General features: G+C 28.3%; 2 protein-coding genes across 2 annotated transcripts; both read right to left on the reverse strand.

Moving 5' to 3' along the window:
- Window positions 1–8,399: 8,399 nt before the first annotated feature.
- On the reverse strand, window positions 8,400–18,603 carry LOC122501620 (receptor-type guanylate cyclase gcy-3-like). Its single transcript, XM_043611225.1, has 12 exons — window positions 18,186–18,603; window positions 15,327–15,438; window positions 15,037–15,262; window positions 13,533–14,955; window positions 13,338–13,451; window positions 13,017–13,263; window positions 12,786–12,937; window positions 12,338–12,672; window positions 11,724–12,233; window positions 11,540–11,652; window positions 11,248–11,455; window positions 8,400–11,178 (listed from the first exon to the last, which is right to left on the reverse strand). The coding sequence occupies exons 2-12, from the start codon at window positions 15,409–15,411 to the stop codon at window positions 10,722–10,724; spliced, it is 3,870 nt and encodes a 1,289-aa protein (XP_043467160.1). The 5' UTR covers window positions 15,412–15,438; window positions 18,186–18,603; the 3' UTR covers window positions 8,400–10,721.
- A 231-nt stretch (window positions 18,604–18,834) lies between these two features.
- Window positions 18,835–21,134, reverse strand: LOC122501685 (putative gustatory receptor 2a). The gene is made up of 4 exons (XM_043611344.1): window positions 20,968–21,134; window positions 20,130–20,661; window positions 19,910–19,996; window positions 18,835–19,174 (listed from the first exon to the last, which is right to left on the reverse strand). Exons 1-4 carry the CDS (start codon window positions 21,132–21,134, stop codon window positions 19,073–19,075), a joined length of 888 nt encoding a protein of 295 aa, XP_043467279.1. The 3' UTR covers window positions 18,835–19,072.
- Between the last annotated feature and the right edge of the window lie 900 nt (window positions 21,135–22,034).

Consider the following 22,034-nt stretch of genomic DNA (forward strand, 5'->3'; position numbering starts at 1 on the left):
TTATTATTTATAAAAATAATTTGTAAATAATTGAATTCCTCTGAAATTTTTATTATTTGTGGACGTCCACATGAAAAGGGCCCATATTGTCGGTTCTAGTTTTCGAGATAATCGCAATTTAGTAATTTTTGAGCAAATTCTTAATTTTTTTTTATTTTTTATTATCAATCTACATGTTTTGACAAGTCGAATCATGCGGTTTTCATTAATTTATCGATACTTTAACTGTTTGATTTCATTGGTTCTTTAGAAAAATGAAAAGGGCCCATTTTGTCGGTCATTTGCAAAAGTAATCCGTATTTTAAAAATGGAGGTATAGAAAAATTTAAAACCTCTTGATTTTTCATCTCTAAGGTGTCCTGGACTGTAAACAATTCTTATCTGAATAACTTCTCAGAAGAACCAGGGATATTGATGTTAGAGTCCTTGTTTTTGTAGTCATAGAAATGAAAAATTCGATATTTCGTGAAATTTTTCGTAATAGAGACTGTTAAAAAAATTTAAATAAGTTTAATATCTACTCTTTTTCTTCAAATGACACAATAAAATTGTACCTAATCATTAATCCTGTAAAAAAATGGTTTTTTAATAGAAAAACTGTCCTTTTTAGAAAAGGGCCCATATTGTCGGTTTCTCGTACTTAAGTACGAAATTTTTCAAAATTAAGAGGGGGGAAGGTTTTAAAAATTTAAAACTTATTGGTTTTTCATCTTTTAGGTACCCTGGACTGTAAACAATTCTTATCTGAATAACTTTCCAGAAGAACCAGAGATATTGATGTTAGAATCTTTTTTTCGTAATTGTCGAAATGAAAATTTTAATATTGCGTCAATTTTTTCACAATAGAGACTGTCAAAAATTTTTAAATAAGTTTAATATCTATTCTTTTTCTTCAAATGACACAATAAAATTGTACCTAATCATTTATCTTGTAAAAAAATGGTTTTTTAATAGAAAAACTGTCCTTTTTAGAAAAGGGCCCATATTGTCGGTTTCTAAATTAATTAATTAATTAAGGGGAGGGGGTGGTTCTAAAAATTTAAAACCTGTTGGTTTTTTATCTTCAAGGTGCCCTGAACTAGAAACAATTTTTATCTGAATAACTTCCAAAAAGAACCAGAGATACAACAATTAGTTGGTATCGCAATCTTTAATTCCGTTTTTCTCGAAATGAGGTTTTTGGCGTTCTAAACTTTGAAATTCCGTAACTCAGCGAATTTTCAACCAAAAAAGTTCTAAGACCACTCAAAATTCTCCAAATTTTGCCAGGATTACGCCCATATAGATAACTCCAATAGTGCCAAAATGGGCCCTTTTCATGTGGACGTCCACATTTATGAAAATAATGAAATGTTTGCTTAGAATTTTATTAAAATTTTTTGTAACTAATTGAATTCTTTTGGGAATTTTTTTTATTAAAGTAGTAAATATTAAAAATCATTAAATTAAGGAAAGTTTTTGAAAATAATTAAAATTTTGACAAGAATTTTATTAAAATTTTTGAAAATAATTGAATTTCCGAGAATAAATTTACTACTTTTGAAAATAATTGCATTTTTGCAATGTCAAAATTCAATTTGTTTTAGTGTTCTTAACTAAAATTGTTCTATAAATCCATTATTTAAAATAATCAATGAAATATATATTAAAAAATTTAACTAATTTCAGAAGAATTTGAATTATTAAAATTTTTTTTAAATTTAAAGTTTTTTAAAATTTCTAATTAAATTTATTCAAAATTGAAGTTTACAAAATTTCAAATGAAAATCTTTTGTAGGTTTTCCAGCTTGCGTGGCAACCCTGCATTTTAAAAAGTAGAGATTTTTTGACAAAGATATAGTCTCAACTATACAATGCCCGTTCATATGTACAATGTTTTTGTTCTGATTGATGAACTTTTTCCTATCCGTTTGGTACATAACGACGTTCAATTGAATTATAACCATGCAATACTGCTACTTCTGGACACGTGCTGCAGCACGTGATGAGTCACACTAACGTGAATCGTCAACAGTGTATGAAGAGCTTACTGTGCAAAATAATTATGCGTGGCTGAGCAGTCTGGAAATGATGCATTAAGTCATGTTTTAAATAACTATAATTTTAGATCAAATTAATTATGCGAGATAGATATTTTTAAAAGTATTACTTTAGGAATTGTCGATAATTTTTGTTTTGCATCATTATTGTTTCATTGTCATTGAATTTTAAGTACATTGGTTCCCACGAGTGACCAGGTACTGTACCTAATTTTAAAGACTACTGTTACTTATTCGCAAAGGAGAGTTGTTGGTTAAAGGTGAAAAGAGCACAGTAAATTTTTCCACGGATCACAACTGTTTCGTAACGAATCTCTCGTGAAATCATTAAGCCGTACACAAGAGGTAAAGATCACAGGTTCAGAAAAAAACACTGTAAGTGCTTAAATGAATGAAATCAAATGTTTGCGAATATATTTTAAATACATAATAAAAATATGTTGATATTCACATTCTCTTATTGTAAATCTCAAAATCTTAAACTGTAAATTGATCTTAAAATGGATGCTATCAATATACATAAATTCTTCTCCAGCTTTGTGAGAAAATCATGGGCTTTATGAACTTTAATGCTGAAATATTGTTAGAGTATAAAAAATGGCACAAGTTAATGTCGAATGTTTTATGACAGATCCAGAAGAGAAGAGGCACGCGACTAATGTGTATAGCGTGGGATAAGGGTTGGCACGAGACATATTGCAGCACAGTTCCCCTCTTCACCTGAAATAGCGAATTTCATTCAATACACAAATCATTCTTCTCCCTAGAGTGTGTATTATTATTCAGGTCTTTATTATTTGAGCAATTGAACGTCAAATTTTGTACTATGCACCACTAAAGTGGGATTCCATGCTCCCCTGGAGATTTCAACATGGAAATTTTCATGGAATTATTTCTGAAATTCTGCTAAATTAACCAATATCACAAGATGAAAATGTTACAATTCGTGTATGCAAACTAATTACCCAAAAAAACGTATGCTATGAGGAAAATTTTTTTCGGAGAGGATTCTGTACATAAATTAAATCGAACATTCACGAAGTATTAATTCTAGGAATTTTTATTTAGAACTATTTGGTCCAGCGTGTAACAAAATAATACCTGCATGTGAAATTTTTGATGGCCAAAAAAGGACAGGTATCATAGAGGTCAATTTAACATTAACCCGCATGAATCCAGGTGTGATGGTATACCAGAAATTCTATGAAAATTCAGTTTAAACCTAAGGGTGCAGCATGTGGCTTATATGTAGGTTAGCATTTAGAAATTATTTATTTTCATTGACCATAATACGAGACTGGATGCAGTCAACCTTAACGTCAATTAATTTTATTTAAGGTTACATGCGGGGCCTAATTGAAATAATAGGAATGTTGTACATCAAAAGATCGGGTAGAAAACAGAACATATATTACATTTTGAGAAAAGGATATTTTTCATTTAAATTCAAAGATATAATAAATTTTTCAAGTCCATCCACTCAAGAGTGCTTAAAACTTCGATGTACAAAAACGAGTTTTTAATATTAAGTTTAATATAAATTAATATAATCCATATTACTTGATTGGTCGACTTGGATTTATAAAGATAAAACAGAATTTTATTCAATAATACAAGTGCATAAGTTTTAATTATAAAAGCAATAAATCTTAATTCTTCTTCCAAATACGTTCAAAACCTATTAATATCGAAGATCGAACAGGCGATGAATACATTATTGTGTTTATTAACTGAGAAAAAAGTATTTTATCAAAAATGTATTACGTATTAAATAAGCAGTTGTTCATCTCCTTGCGAAGAAGGAGCATTGATGTATATATTATACACACCTACACAATTCGGCTCTTATTAGTAAGAGTATAGTTCTTGATAATTTATCAATCTTTAGCACCTCCTTGCTGCTACATGTTTATAATAGCCAAATTAAAAGTTTACGACGAAAGGCGACGTTCAGAAGAAATTTTATTCTTAACAATCTTAACTCACGTATTAATAATGTCTCAGTGTTGCACAAACTAGTTTCACATATTACTCACAGTCACTCTATCAATAATATTTAAAAATCTATTTACTGTTATTGCAAAATTAATGTAACATCATAATGAACAAAGAAAGTTTCATCAAAAACTCTTCGTTTTTCTTTCTTATTATTAAATGTATTAAATGTAACGTTCAAAGTATTTCAGGACATGAAATACATATGTATTGTTTGTGTAAAAAATTATTTATATAAGAAGCGGTTAATTTTTTATAGACTAAGCAAAACTTTCCTTCCTAAGCATATGTGTGTATCGCTTTTGTGTTGAAGTTAAAAAAATAAAAGAAGTATGAGTTCATTACCGCGTATAAAAGGCAAAGTGCCTGGAAGAAATAGTTGTCATATTTAATTTGAAATCTTATATCGTGCACATTTATGCGCGTGCCAGATAACTGAGTCTCCTTAAAACACCTCTGTAATTTAAGAAGACTTTGCTGATTCAATGAAATGTCTTATAAAATGTTTATTAAGAAAACTTGGTATGTTAAACTTTGAATTAATAGATAGACAAAGATATGTACTAAAAAATTATTTCCGTTATTTATTAATATTTTACAATATAATGCTTCTAAAGAATCTTGTGCAAGTTGCATGTACCTTTGTTAATTTAATACTCATAGACAGTAATGCGTTTATTAACTTTCTTTGTACACTAAAGATCAACTATACAAAAATAATAACTTATATATTGATTAAAGTTATTGAAAAGAACTTGAGGCAATTTTGTTCAAAGAGCTTGTTGAGGCGATATGTGTATAATTAGTTAATTCAATAAACACCGAAGCGCTGACAGTTTTACCTTTACACTTTCTAAGAGAAACATGTTATTATACAAACGATTATGTCGTTAAGATCAAGTTTAACATGCAATTAAAGGTTACATTGATGGTGTCTAAGTGCTTAACAGCTTTCGCGTGAACAAAGTCCCTAGAAATAAAAAAACATGTCCGCCCTAATGAACCTTCGGCTATTTCATCCCGAAGTCTCTCCTCATATCTGCCTGAGAAAATTAAGTCGTAAAACAGAAATCATATAGGGCTCTGACGTTTATGTGTATTGTGAATGATTGTAAATATATTGTTGCATCATCAATACAATACTATTCATGCGAAAAGAAATAATGCGCCGATAGTTTTAAGCGTATGCAATTTTAGTCATTGAATCTTTTAGGAATTAACAAAAAATTAATAGGTGTAAAATTTTCTTAACGACACAATTAATCAGTTTTTATGTAGATATCAAATTGAGACAAGAAAAGAATTAAAAGTGTTGCAAAGCAACACTTTTGATTCTTTTTTTGTCTCAATTTGATACCTCTAGAAAAACTGTGTTATTTGCTAAAAAATTTTCCAAAAAATCTGTGAACAACAAACCTTATTAGTTATTACTTATTCTCACCCTATAATTGCTTATTAAAATATTTAATATAATTTAAATAGAAGTTTTTTTAAATGTATTCTTAAGTATTATTTATTAAGCATTTATTATGATTGAAATATTTATTAAGTATTATTAAATGCTTATCATTTTGAAATTGCAAATGAAAAGCACTGTTGGTATTATTATTTTTAGGACAAATGTATAATTGACTGGTACATTTCGCCTTTGCATACATGTATACACAAGATTGTTAGTAGGAAAGTGTGAGTGGTGTGAGTAAAGAAAGTGATTGTTATATCGACTGGGCAGATCCATACCCACGTTAATATTGGCACTGCTTTATTAACTAGTATTACCAAACCATTGTCATTGTTTCTTGCCATAATTCTTTTATATATAAATTATAATAGTTATCACAATAGTCTTTGCTTTAATTTACTTCAAGAAAAAAATTTAATAAGCTTTTCACTTCATGTTTGTAATGTTTATATTACAAAATTAGTTACTAATAGGAAAAACTGTCAAATTCTGAAAAAAGTAAATGAATGTTATAACATTCATTCTATAGAAAGATTATTATTATTTCACATTTTATTATTATTATTAAATTAATTAAACTTCATAGGTGCGTAAATTATTTTTCTATTTCAAAAAGTAAACATTGTTTACAAACTTATGAAAACAGCTACCTTTGTGTTTGAAGAGATTTTTTTCAGTAAACGGTAATAATTGGTTTTAAGTTTTCAACTTTTTTATTAAGGTCCTGTCAAAAATGTTGATTAGTATTAAATTTAGCGCATCTGTCCTATAATGGGTTAAAGATTTATGGTTAGGCCAACACGTGTCTAAAATCATTATTTATACCGAATGCATGACCTTCGAAAATCACTCTGCACTGTTATTATATTAAAACTGGCACTAACCTCAAATCATAGGCCGCGGACTATTTTATTGAAATTTCTTTTTTCAAAAATCCCTGACAAAGAAAATTTATAATTTTAAACATAATTCTTTTTTCTTTGTTAACTTTATAGCAGAGAATATAGCGTGTGTATTTCGGAAATTAATTTAAATGCGGAATTTCACCAAATGTTTTTATATATAAGACTCCATCAGATAAAGTCAGTGCATCTGCCACCCACACACACCCTAAATGACGTCAAATTAACCTAATGGCTTATAAAGCAAGCTGCTTTTCAAAAATTAATTTGTACTTCATTATAAGTCAATATTCAATAGTATATAAAATCATATTTTATCCGAGTAAAATTTTTTAATAAATTTTTCTTCACTGACTTTGCGATCGATAAATCATAAAATCACAATCGATTACAATAATTGAACTAGATCAGAAGTTGATTTGTTCAGATTTGTTTTTTTATTCAGTTTCCACATTCTATTTAATTATAACTTTATATTCATTTTCTTGATTACTTATAAGATTGTTGAAAACGCAATATAGCCTTGAGAATCTGTGTTAAAAAATATACTTTTAGAAACAAGTGAATTACATGAAATATTGAACAATCATTTATTGTTATTTTTCTAAGAACTGAGAGTATGTAGATAATTTAGATAAATTTGCATTTCACCGGCAATTCAATTTAATACTTGAACATGCATTAACAGCATATATAGCTTACTGAATTGTTCAAAGAATTAGTGCTTTTTTATTATGATCTTTTTATTACTCAAATTTTACAGTTTATATCACTTAGATTGTGGTGCTTGTATCTTTTTACATAAATCAATTAAATAATTGACTATTATAAGTCAAATTCAGAGTTTAGTAAAATAGCCTAACATATATGTTGTAAAAGTTACTTGAAAAATAATTTTATGCATACTAGATTAGAATAATATTCAAATAAATCACAAATTCTTGAACTCGAATTCAATATTTTTTTTCTGTTAAAATTGTTTTTTAAATTATTTTGTAATAAAAGACCTAAATATACGTATTTATAAGCTTTTTATTACATAATAATCAAAATAAATTTAATAATGATTTTACATTTTAAATTCTTTAATGTAAAATTATTTTTACAAGAAAAAAAACAAATAAAATACAACAAATTTACTATTTACAAAGTTGAATTAAAATCGAGATTAAAATAGTCTGTAATTGTTTTTTTTTTTACTATTTTGGGAAAAATTTTTACTACTGAAGTACATATTTTATTACTTTTTACTAAAATTAACTCCAGTACAAATTTAAAAATTGTTTATAATTTAACAATTATAAACACTTTTCATTTGATGACATAATATTTAAGAAAAATTAATATAAAGTTGAAACTGGCACCCAGCTATCATTTAATTTTGGAAATTAAATTTTGAAGATAAATATTTTTTTAAGCTGCAACTTGCATGTTTTTTAAACAAATACATTGTTTTTGAATCAAAGAAATATTTTCTTTAATTAAAGAAACTTTCTTTGACAGCAAATGATATCTTTAAATCAACGAAAACATTTTTCTGGGTGTGAATTTGAATGAGCTCAAAGTACGTTAAACCGAAACTATTTGAAACTTTTATTCAATTCATTCTGTAATACCAAAATAAGTATGTAACGCCCTTGACGTTGTTCTGATGTACTAACTTTCTACTGTCCTCCAAAAAAGTGCTACCTATACTGCTGGTAAATTTATCTTCTATCGGCAAATTACCATTAGGTGGTAATCATTTACACTATTACCTTCTGTAGAAATATTCATGATCAACAGTCAGCAATTATTTTCCTCTTTTGAATAATTGATGAATAATTGATCCTAGCATCCTTGATTTTGAATGCCATAAAATGGGGTCAAGTCAATCAAGATGTACTTTCCAAGTAAACACCATTTCAATTAGAATTACATCAATCATTAAGAGTACTATATAATTACATTAACTACACTACTTTCCATACGAAAAATCTAGTAAAGAATGAAAATATAACATATTATTTACAAATGTTTATTTGCAATATAAAATTGTATATAACTAAATAATTGTATGTTTACATATTAATTATAATGATCGAAAGATATATTGTCCTTATGATGTGCGCATTATCTTAAATTTGATTGAAAAGTATTTTAAACAATACTGATTTATTGTTATATAGTTGATGACAATGGTTCACAATAATTGCAAGCTGTGAAAACTGAAACTATTCAAATGAATGCGTTTATTATGTTGTTTTCATTGTTTCCAGTTTATAATGTTCCGTAAACTTTATCGCTGAGCGGAAGTAAGTGTTAATACTTTGTTAAACAAATATAACGATTTATAGTATTAAATTATAAATAATAAAAATAATATTACAACAATATTACATAAATAAATATATATTACGTATTTTTTTAATTTTAAGCGATTTTCAATTAATCCTTTCGCAGTCGAAAAAAAATTAAAGGAAAATTTTTCTAGTTTCCCCACATACCAACTATTTTTTGCTAACCCAAGCCTCAAACCGATATGCATCATATTACTGCTAACATTTTATATTTTTTGCAGTCAAATGAACTTGTTAAAGCAAATAAGGAGTCAAATTTATACAACGTATTTCAATAATATTTTTATGTTATAAAAGACAAGAATTTAAAATTTCACAAAATTTTATATTAATTTAATTTTTTTAAAAAATTTTATAAAAATATTTTGTTTCAGAGTCTATAATTATAATAGAAGGAAGTGTCATGGTGAAATAACATATTTTTATGCGAAAATCCAACTAGCACAATATTTTAAAACAAGTTTGTCATGCAAACTTTTGGCTCATTTTGGAAAATTCGATACATATAGAACAGTTCTTTTTAATTTAAAACCAATTTACTGCAAAGCTTTGAACTTTACGCAACAAACTTGATAAAAATGTTGCGCTAGCTGCGGGAAGCTTATTAATACACTGATTGCAAAGATTAGTTAGGAACCATTACTATTCTCGATTAGTAAAATATGCAACAAAACGCTCTTCAGTATAAAGCAATTCTCAAACAAAATATTACGTATATCTATTTTATTTGATTATTTAATGATACTCATTAATTTGTTAGATAAAAATACAGGTTGACCGTTAATGACAAATGAATATGTAAGAGACTAATCGAATCGATTGAAATTTGAAACGAGACAAAGGAACATCATAAGAACTATAACAAATAATAGTGGTATATTTTACTAAATCTAAATGGTATTTTCAACTAATCGTTTTGTTTAGTGTATACAATATTTATATTAAATTCTAAAGGCAGTACTTTTTCTACCTAATACTTGTATTATGCAACTTGAATGCGTTTCCAACATTGGTTCGTGGATCGAATCAACAAGCGTGTGATTTTGAATCCGAGTTGAGGACAATGAGAGTGACAGAAACGAGTATAGGAAATTTCTTTCTCACGTTCATTGCCCCTCTCTAATTCTGGGTTTGACTCAAAGCTCGAACCAATTTCAGAAACAGAGTGTGAATGAGGGCGCTTATTATTAGTCTCGATCAAGGATTTTTTGTCGAGTGATATTCCTCTACATTATTTTTGGTAGCGTACGAGTTTTAACCTATATCAAATTCTTCATACGGCTATTATAGTTGTACTTATTTTCGCGCGAGATGACCTTATTTGATCGAGTCGGCACCACTTCCGAGCAGTAGATTCGATCAGATTTCAGTATAATGTTATAAAAATACCATAGGAGTGTGCGTTTGTTTTAACAGTCTCAGAAAGCGATTGAGCAGACTTATTTCGTATTTATCATCTGGTTCAAATTTTTGACTTGTTCCCCACTAAAATTGAGAGGTCCGATCGAATGACTCGACTGATAATTGGAGGCTCGCTCTGATATACCAACTCACGAAAAAAATATCCGAAATATTTATTTGGATGTCCCAATTATTCTCTTCTTAGTATCAGAGTGTGAGTTCAAGCGTCGGTCTAGTTGTTCGATCAGAACTAACTGATTCCGGATAACAAAAACCAGACTCTTTCGAATGTCTAAAATTTCAACCGGAATAATTAATGATTAAAGAAAAACATATTGAAATGTGTCACTCAAGTAAAACTGAGAAATAGGTAACTATGTAACAAATATTGAGAGATATGGAAACTTTTATCTATCCTTAAGTTCTAAAATTATGCATAGTAATATTTTTCTTAAAATTGAAATCACAGAGTCCAGCAATTCTATAACGTTATAAAGGTATAAATTCTTCTTGGCATGCGGTTTATTGTTTCTATGTACTAATTAAAAATGCTTTTTTTGTCTCTAGTAGGTATGTAATTATTTCAAACTAATTCAGTTTCTTGAGATCCTCTTTCTGTCATTAGAATTCCTTCATCAATGTTGTTATTTGACGTTTTTAATCCTGGTTGTACATTTACGTATCTAGCATTTGCTTTTGTGTTATCATTGTCTTGTTCAGTGTATCTAGATGAGTCAATGAATTGCCTTAACAGCGGCCTTAAACTTTCTTCTTCATTAAACTGAGCAGATGTGTTTTGTTCGGGGTTTTGCAGAATTGAATCATTCTCAGTATTAACATCGAGTAAATTAGGACCTTCTTGCGGCCAAGATAAATGTGGCATTTGCATTTGTCCACTGTGCTCTATCTGGACACTTGCCAATGGAACGTCGAGGCATGGAAACAGTAGGCGTGGATTATTAGCTAGAAATTCAACAATTTCTGGAGCTGTTGACCTTTTTGTGTGATCCACCGACCAACAGGATCGAAACAATCCTTCTCTGAAATATTAGTTAAAAGTTAGAGAATAGCATCCAGGACGTTTGTTAACTCTTTTTAAATATACTCACAATTGTGGTTTAACACCTTTTGGAATCGTTAAACAATTTCCAGTTTTCACGTGAGCGAGTACTTGGTTGTTGCTCAAGCCTTGAAATGGAAAACTTCCAAATGTGATAATCTCGTATAAAAGAACACCATATGACCACACATCAGAAGCTGGTGTGAAAATTCCAAGACCTAACGATTCTGGCGCCATCCATCGAACAGGTAACATTCCTGTAATAAGACATGAATTTTCTTATAAAAAACCCTGTCAAGTTAAGTCTCTGAAAGTAATTATTACTAAGCTTGAATCCATACCTTTCCTATTAAATTTATAATAATCATTTTCATACATAGGCCTTGTCATACCAAAGTCGCCTAATTTCACCACGCGCTGAGCATTTATCAGACAATTACGAGAAGCAACGTCTCTACAAAAATAATCTAATGAGTAATTTTATACATTTTTGAGGAATAGAAATCCCATTTCGATTTGACTTACCTGTGAACATATTTCAATTGAGCCAAGTAACTCAAAGCCCTTCCCACATCTAAAGCCATTGCTGTCAGTTTTTTACTTGAAATCTCTTCAGAGTCTTCATATTTTTGATCATTCACAAGATGTCTGCGGGCTAGCAAATAAGTCTTTAAATCTCCATAAAGCATAAATTCCATGACAGTAAGTACGGGTTCACATTTCACACAAACTGCCAGCAGTTTTATAATATTTTTGTGATCAAATCTTTTCATAACTTCAACCTCACTGAGAAAATCAAGCTTCACTTCCGTTGAACTACCGACCTTTAAAGTTTTGACAGCTACGGCCAACCAGCCCTTCTCAGGGAAAAATGCTTCCCCTCCGTAAACAGTGCCGAAAGCTCCTTCTCCTATTTTTCGATTTATCACAACACGATCGCGCGGTATTTCCCATAAACTTGAAGAGTCCGTTTCTTGAAGATCTAAACCAAGAGATTTCATATATTTTTCTTGAACTTGCATCTTCTTGTCGTATCTGAAATTAAGTTTCGTTATAATGTGAGAGAGAAATTAAAAGAAATGGGAAATTATTAGAAATAAAGGAAATAAAGGAAATAAAGTTTTTAATTTTTTTCTTACCTTCTTTTGATCATCATGAAACCAATTACAAGGAACAATCCGAGAAATCCAAATCCGATTACATTGGCTATTATTATAGCTCCTTCACATGAAACATTCAAGAGATCTGCCAAGTTTGAGAGAACACATTTGACTGGCGCTTCAGATCCATCGTCGGGTATGCTTTTTGTTAACCAAACTATTGCAGACATATTCAGGTCTAAACTACCTCCGTAGCCTTTTGACTCATTGGGATAAAAGTTTCCTACTTCACGTATCTCATCGCCAATTCTTTGGATTATTTTTATGATGGAAAGTCTTGATGGGCCATTAATGAATTTTATGTGACCCGAAACCTAAAAGGGTAGACAAATGTTTCCTTCACTTTTCTGTTTTTTGTCGTTCCGATCTAACACCTAATTATCAGTAAGATGAGGTGTTTTACATATAATAGAAGTAGTTTACTTACCCCATGAAAATCAGTTTGAGCAATTATCTTAGTAAATCTGTTTACTGTCTGAACAGAATGAAGATCGAACACATAACTCTGATTCTCCTTTAAAAGTTTGTCCATTGCCAAAGCATAAGTCCACATTGCATCATATGCAAAGCCCGCGTATGCTAAAAAAATATGTTCAAAAATTAATAATCGAAGTAATAACCCGAACAGATTCAGATTTTTATTCTGCAGTGATCGTACCTGATGTGCGTTGGTTTTGCGAAGCACAACGTTGTTCATACTTTCGTCTCCATTCGCCGACAGTAATACCTTCTTGCATAATATCATTATCATTGCCATAATAAGAATGAGAGACGCCAAAATGGCCGTCAATAGCTTTCTTCATTTCATCTGTAGAACATGATATGTTAGATCCAAGTTTTTCATTGTGCAAATCAATGTCATACCAATTTGAATGAAGCCATACAGGAAGAAACCAAACATAACCCTAAGAAAAATTTAATTTGGAAAACGAAAAGATGATTATCTTAATTACGGTTTAGATTTTCAAAGTATTACTACCTGTGCTCCAGTCATTTGCAATTTATAAGCCTCACACATCACCTGACGTGCTACTTGATCATTCACATCAGCAATAATAATTCGAGCACGCTTTTCTTTCAGTTCTTGCAAATACTGAGGAAACGAAGTTATAGAACAATAATTTCAAGATAGTACAGATGTCAAAATAGATTTAAGTATATAATGTGAAAATACCTTTGTCATGACATCGAGTTCTCGTTCTCTGGGAAACTTGATGTTGCCAATCAGATTAATGTCATTGTCCCTGAGTATGTCTTGCATGTAGGAAATATATTCAGTGTACTTTTGACCATCCTCAGTGAGAGCAGCCACCCTTTTCCATTGGAATTTTTTAAATAAAGTAAAATACACGTACTTGTATTGCTTATTTTCGCCGATTGTTCTAAAAAAGTATGGATATCGACTTCTGTCACTAAAACTCGAACCTTCAGCTCCATAGCTAATGACTACAGTTTTATAATGTTTAGAAATACCTATTAGGGGTTCTACTGTTTCGGAGCAAGCTGGACCTAGTACTCCAATTAATTTCTCATAAGTCGTATGAATAATATAATCTATGAAGGATTTCATTACCATTTCAGGTTTGCATTGTCCATCGCCGGCCTTTAGAGTAATTTTATAATCTGTCAAAACCACATTATCCACATTGATAGCTTCCTTGGCCATTTTCGCAGCAATAACGATCGACTTTGCCGAGTAAAAGTCGCCGGTCATTGGAAATATCCCCCCAATCACTAGTTCGTTCTTATTCTCGATTTTTGGCTTCCATTCTGTTAAAGTGTAATTTAAATTATCTTTCAGCCAACCACAAGCTATCGCTTCTTCATCTACCACAGATTTTCCGAATTTATTATATCTATCGATTAAGTCTTCGTACATTTGTCTTGTAAACTTGGCTCGACTTATAGCTTCAAATGCAAATCGTGCTGCAATCTCTAATTGATCCCACACTACTTTTTCCATTTTATTAGATTCATACGAACACCCCACGACCATGTGTTCGCGACAATGTGGAAATTCAATGGGTATGAATTCTCTTTCGTTAGGAATGATCAAACTGGGAGTCCAGTGAAGTATAACAATTGATTTATTTGATATGTTTGTTAAGGTAATATTCTCTGATAATTGTTTCGTTAAGTACTTTGCTAAGTACTTTAGGTTTGGTCCAACCCACGCAACTTGAACATACAACTTTAATAAGTCAATGTGATCCTTAATAAATAAAGTAACGTCCGGATATTCGGCTAAAAGTGTTGCACAAGATTCGTTTTTGTGTAATTGACATTGTTTCGGAATGTACATTCCGTTTTGACAAAATTCCGTTTGACAGTAAAATTCTCTCGTCCTGGGATTCATTAAATTATTTCTGACTAGCTTTAAACTGTTATCGTCAAGCACGAAGCGCGAAACAGATTCTCTTTTTGTAAAAGTTAACCAATTGTCGTCAATCTTTGACAGTGTTTCTGGCGTGAACCAACCAAATCGTCCTGGCGACGTGACTGAACCCAATTCTCTCACATTGTATTTACTTAAAAGTGGCATTGTGTCAAGATGAGGCGGTATCCACACCTCCATATTTACCATAACTTCTGGAATTCTAACAAAAATGGTAAAACAATAAGTTATTAATATTAATTATTAATACAATGTTAGTACAAGTTACTACAAGTTTGCTTACACTTTATATCCAGAATTTATCATTTTATCCGAAAGTCTAGAATAAGTGTCATTTGTTTGAAAAAAATCTTCATGTTCTATTACGGCAACATCCGGATGGCCCAAAACATCAGTTAAAAAAAGTTTCATTATCCTAGTCACAAGTCTTTGCGTCACTCTCCGTGAAATTTCGAAATTTATACTTATTACTTGACCTTCATAATGAACAACCCTCTTCGGCTGTGTATCTAAAAATTGGAAAAATTCGATCATTTCGAAATTTACATTTCACGTTTATAAGTTAAAACCGACCTTCAGTGAGACAAGTGTTTGAATATGATTTCTTTACGAAAACCGTTAAAACCACTAAACAGAGGATAAACCTTGAAACAAGCATTTTTTGTTATGTACCATTTATGTTCACCTATAACAAAAGATAATGAAACATTACAAATATTTTCTTCTAGAGAGTTAATCTTTCTTCTTTATTATGTCTTTCAGAAATTATTATGTCTCTCATATATGAAAATTTTAATCTACTATATCACATAAATTATGAACAATTGCGCATTAATCTTAGAAAAAAAACTAAAATGATGTTAATACTGATCTTTGACTTAAAACATTTTGATTGCAAAATGTTTTACTTAAAAATCATCAATACTGATAAAGCATGAAACATTTTAATGGAAAAACTATTTTTCTTATTTTCAAATATATTTTTATTTGATAATAATTGTGATTCATTAAATATAAGAAGAATGAATAGTCATATAAATTACTTTCATACAATTAGTACAAATTTATGACATTTCCCAGGAGGATGAATTTATTTCTGAATGAACGTTAGTTCACATTAGTTTTCTTTTACAGTTATTTTTTTTTAATAATTTATTTTGATCGAAACTTTTATGATTGAAAAACATTATAGTGTAAAAAAATTTGATTATGATCAATGACTGTTATTTACAACGTCAATGACTGCCGTTATTTTATAGACATATATACATAATATAAAGATCTATAATATAGTGATGTACTCATTTCTTGACAAGCACTTTAATAAAACATTAATGCAAAAATATAAAAAAAAAAATGAGAATGTAAAAATTAAAAACTTCACCCAATTAAAATTTATTTTTATTCGACACTTGACATTTTTGATAATAAATTGTTTAAATAGAAGGCCTCGTAAAAAGTTTATTCATTTATCATAAAAAGGATGTAAAAAATAACAATAAAAAATTGTTTAATATATTACAATATAATTTGAAAGTTAGAATAATTTATTAATATTTAAATGCCAGGAATTATGAAATATCTGTAGATGAAAATTTTTTCGAAACTATAATTAAAATCAGATAATATGCAAATAATAAATAAGTAAAAGTTTTCGGATAGAGTCTTTCAAAATTTAGTCATTATGACATTCTTTGACTGAAATTTATTCTAGCTTTTATATAACATTAAATTCAAAGATATTAATTTTTTTATTCGTAAATATTTTTAACTTGTCCAGTTGAATTTTTTTTATCTTTTTTGACAAAAGGAAAAATTTATTTATTTCTTTACTTGCGTGTATTTAAATTAAAGTAGATAAATTATACATAATTTTGTTTGTTATAATAATCGTGAATTTATTATACTATATGTACATAATTTTTAACACTCTCGAATATTATACATTTTTAAATGATGAACAATATTTTAGACGACAGGTACGTGTACCTATATTGTATGTTTAAAAGAATGTAGCACGCATTAATTTTGTACTTTGAACATATCTGCTGTACAAATAACGTACATGTTAATTATTTTATATGATGATCTATACTCGTACATGAGCTTTCTGCGCATTACAAATAGGAGAAATATTATTAATTAAACGCACAGAACAATAAATTTCCATTTGTATGTGTAAATAGAGAAACCTGTTAAATGGTTTATTATTCAACCACAATTTAAAGTAATAAAAAAAATATCATAACAGAGGAAAAAAATGCAATCCTTTTCTCTGAACTGAAATTAAAAATATGACTAAATAATATCTCAAATCTGCAAAATTGAATCAAATTTTACAATAAAAAATAAATTTTTGATTCACGAAATTTACTGTTCCTAAGTTTATTGAAAAAATTAAGGAATTTTTTTTCAGTCAGATTTGTTGCGAATTTAACTAAAAAGGCGTTTCATTGATTATTCATTTTTATTCTCATTTAATCTAATAATCATTTTAACCTTTTAAATGACTCTGTCATAAAGTTAATTTACTTTTTTCACAAAAATAAATTGCGTGCGAAATGTGTGAGAAGTAAAATTTCAAATTTCTGTTTTATTGATAATCTATTTATTTACTATTTACAATTAATTAAAAAAAAATTGTTGATAAAATTTTTGTCTTATCTTTTATACATACTGTGTCTCTGAGAGACTACTTTACCGACTATCACGGTTATTTTTAGTTATGTATATGACGTCTTCTCTTGAAAGCATTCACATTCAATAAACGAACATTGATTGTAAAAAAAAAAAAAATTCAGTGTAAAATTGGAAAACTAGTATACTTCAAAACTTATTTAACATACTGAAAGAAACACAAAAAAGAACTTGTTTATATTTGTTTATTAACAATAATTATCATAAAAAATTATTTAAAAAATTAATGATTTAATAATTTTTGCAAATTAATTAAATAAATTAGTTTTGTGATATAACCGTGTGTAATTGAATAGTTCTAAAACTAATTAAGTACATGCGTAAAGTTTTCGTCTCAACTTTTTTCCAGTGTTACTAAAAATAACAGCTGTTTACGTTTATACCTATATATAGCAGTCAATGAAAAACAATGTACCGTGAATAAAATTTTGCAACAACATGTTTTTTTTACATTTTGATAAACTCTATGAGACAATTTGACTACTTTGTTATTATTATTATTTTTTTTAATTTAAGAAAAAATTTTGTTAAAGTATTTTTTAAATTTAAACAAATTTTAAAAATGAAGTGTTTGTTATTTTACAACTATTTTAAAGATTTTATTTTTTTTCCAATTAATGTTTTTAATCAAAATATACAATAAATTTAATTAGATTTTTGAAAATTGAAGTATCGTATTTGAAAATGTCTTTTAGTTTAATAGTAAAAAGAAATTTGTAAATAGTTTATCCTTACCGTTGTTAAGAGACCAATTTATCAACTGATGGATATATTGACTTATTGCATTTGGACAATTAATGCGTTTTGTTTTGATATGACAGAAGTGCTAGTCATTATTCATCTTCAAATTTCAAAACTCATTTCTATTGGTTTAGGAATTAGACGGACTTTACAAAAGATGTTGAACATTTTTGTTTTTAAGAGAAAAGATGAAGAACCCGCCATGTGAACATTAATAAAACTTTCTTTATCGAAGTCAAAAGACTTGGAAATAAAATAAAGTGCAAATAATTACACAATTTAAAACAAGAACAACCCACTTTAAATCTGAACGCTGCCACCGCTGGCAGCTGACTGCTGTCGACTGATTACCACAGACAGTCCGATAAAATTACCAAAAAATACAATGTTAACAACAATTAAATTTACTCCTTAACAATCCACACAAGAATGTTTATTTATGTACTTTCACATTAAAAATAAGTAATTAAATTTAAAATTTAAGGTCTGTTTCAAAATTCAAATATTTAAAATATAAAACAATAAAGTTGATGATAAATAATATCTTTTAGATTTTGAATTTAAAAATTGTCTCTAATGGTTGATGGGGATAATTATAAAAAATAGTTTACTATTTTACAAAAAAAGGGTAATTGTCAGAAATATTTAAAAACTGAATTCTATTTGTATAAAGGGGAATTTACGGTGAGATTATTTTCAAATGATACATTATTCTGCACTGTTGCTCCGTCCCGTTGTTTCTTCACGCATGCGCCGTTGTACTTTTAGTTGAGAGCTAAATCCTCATACTTCTGTGTAAGACAGGAAATATATGCACAGGAACTCGTCGTGAATAATATAAAATATTTTAATTTGTTTACAGTTTGCAATTTTCTTGAAATTTAATTTTCCTTTAATATATTATCAATACTGCAGGTTGCTGACGGCGATGACATGTGAAATTGTATTAATATTAATAAATACATTGTGATTGCACCTGCGATCTAGAAATAAATAGCATGTACTTTTATTTTTGTAACAGCTAGAAATAAATATTTTTATTAGACCACAACAAACATGCAGTATCTATAACAAATCTGACAATTTGCACTGAAAACAAAATTTTATTTAAATAACCGATTACTTGTTTATTATCAAATAAACATTTCCTTGAATCAAATAATTTTTATTTAAATCAATTAAATCGTAATTGAACCAATTATTTCAGTACTTGAAAAAAATACCATGTAATTGATTCAAATAAAATTTGATTTAAATTGAATTTAATTGACTCAAGTAAATATTTAATTGATAATAGTCAAGTAGTTGGTTCACAAAAAATTACCATAACAAAAAATGTATTGCATATTTTAATTATTTTCTTAATATTCAAATTAAAAAAATGATAAACCATCGTGGTTTATTTGAACGCCCAAAACTTTGAAGTCATACTTTATCAAAAAATTATTTAATATTTGTATAGACTTTTTTTGTGATTCTAGTAAAAATATTATTCGATGATACAATCAAATTTTGATTAATTCAATAAAAGTTTTTTTTCTTTATAAAAGGAAAAAACAACTTTTCCATAAATAATAACTTAATGTTCTGTTTCAACATAAAATGAAACTTGAAAAAAGTGACATTCTTTACATGTAAAATAAAAATTCAATATTTAGGAACTCAAATTCAGAAAATAAATTACAATGTTGCGTGAGAAATAAGTCAAAAAATTATACCTCATTCAATAGTGAGTAATTGATGACTAGACCTCTTGCACAGAAGATATTATTTCGATGCAGAAGTTGCAGAGAAAATAAATAAAGCTAAAAAACAAAAGTAGTTGAATATTCTACTATGTTATTTTTCAACTTCTTTCAAATCACATGTAGTTTATTTATTTACTTAAAATTATATGTAATTTAATTTTTTTTTAAATAATTACAAATTTTATCTTACCTCTTCCTTTATTTTGATATCATGAGTCGATAACAAAACATCGTGAACAGTATTTCCAATTTTCTGCGCCTGATTTTTTGCCTTCTCACAAATATCAACGATAAAAGTTAATTTAAGTATATAATAAATCATTGATGTGTAAAAATAAAATTCGAAAATGTGATCTGTCGGTTTCTTACTAAAAAGTTTTAAAATATGAAAATAAAGTCGAAATGTCATTTCCGTGAACATCATTGTTATGCTCGCAACATTGTGAAGGCCGAACGTTGAGTTTAACATTTTCAAAATATCGCTCACTTCGTGATGTTGTTTTTGAAGATTATTCAGCTCAATCAGCAATAATTCATTATTCTGCTCATGATAAGTTCTTCTCAAAAGATGCGGTTCTTTTGTCATCATCGTGTACTTTAAATTTTGAAGATTTTGATTGATTTTTTCAAAGCATATTCTAATAACGTACACATAATTAATGTACTGCATGTCTGCGAGAAATACTACCAAAGTTATGTTAAAATATGCCAAAGCTGTGAGACTTTTAATTTCGAAAATAAGAACATAAACCGTTTGCGCTGTTAGAAAAATGTAACCGACAATGTCCTTAATTATTATAAATCGAGAAATTTTATGAAAATATTCAGAGGGGATTTTTGATGATACTACAATGATCTTTTGCAGAAACTTCATTCTTGGGATAGTAAATACATGAGTGAAAATCATTATAAATCCTCCGAATAGTAGGTAACAATTCTTTTGTAACATGACGGGGACTTCTAATATTAAAACACCGTAAACGTTCATTTGGTAAAGCAGGACAAATATGCAACAGATATCGACAAACGTTAGTGAGCAGGAATAAACGTAATATAATTTTGAGAAAATAATTGTATTTTTTTCGATTGAATATGGAAATAAGCCGTGAAAACGGGAAAGCAGGAAATTAAGTTTCATAAGGGACAAAAAGTTTGAGGCACGAAACAACGACTTTTTCATGTTGTGCATACACATCTTTACTGCATTATTGAGTTTAATCAGTTTCATTCCCCAAGTGCATTATTGATCTTGCTGTTAATTATTCATTTCTATTACTTTATTGTTTACAATCAATTTATGAAATAGACTTCATTAAAAGACTATAGTTGTTCTAAATTGTATAACTCCAGCACAAGTGCAATTAGTTATAAATTTTTAATAAAAAAATAACACTCTTATGGTAATTTTTCTAAATGTAAAAATATCATACATTCTAGCTTGGAATTTGCTTATTTTCGCAAGTATTTTCTGATGAGACGAGAAATTGTATTAAAATTAATAAATAAGTTGTGATCCCACTGACCAGCTGCAAAAACAAAATTATATACATTACAAATTTTAAAGAAAAACTTGTAAAATTTTTAAATTTTAAATTTGTAAAATTTAAAGAAAAATCTTCGCAAGCGTAAATTTAAATATAAAAATTAATGAAAATTAGCTTCTAAAAATCATAGTAAGATTAAAATATTTTCAGGGCTCGAACTAGGTCCGTAAATCCCGTAAAAGTCCGTAACTGTGCTTGAAGTCCGTAAAAGTCGGTTTTTAAAAAAAAAGGTCCGTAAAGTCTGTAATTTGATTCAAAAAGAATGAAAAGTTCGTAAATTGTACGATATAATTTGGATAATTTTAGAGAAATTACAAATGACTGCATAAATTCAATTATTTTCAAAAATAATAAAATTCTTCCCAAAAATTTAATTATGTTCAAAAATTAAAAAAAATTCTCGTCAAAATTTCAATTATTTTTAGGAAATAATAAAATTCTTCTCCGAAATTCAATTATTTTCAAAAATTTTAGTAAAATTCTTGGCAAAATTTCAATTATTTTCAAAAATGTTCCTCAATTCAATGATTTTTAATATAGGTATCTACTAT

This window comes from Leptopilina heterotoma, unplaced genomic scaffold (assembly GCF_015476425.1).
Source record: "Leptopilina heterotoma isolate Lh14 unplaced genomic scaffold, ASM1547642v1 Lhet_212, whole genome shotgun sequence".
Classification (NCBI taxonomy): Eukaryota; Metazoa; Arthropoda; class Insecta; order Hymenoptera; family Figitidae; genus Leptopilina; species Leptopilina heterotoma.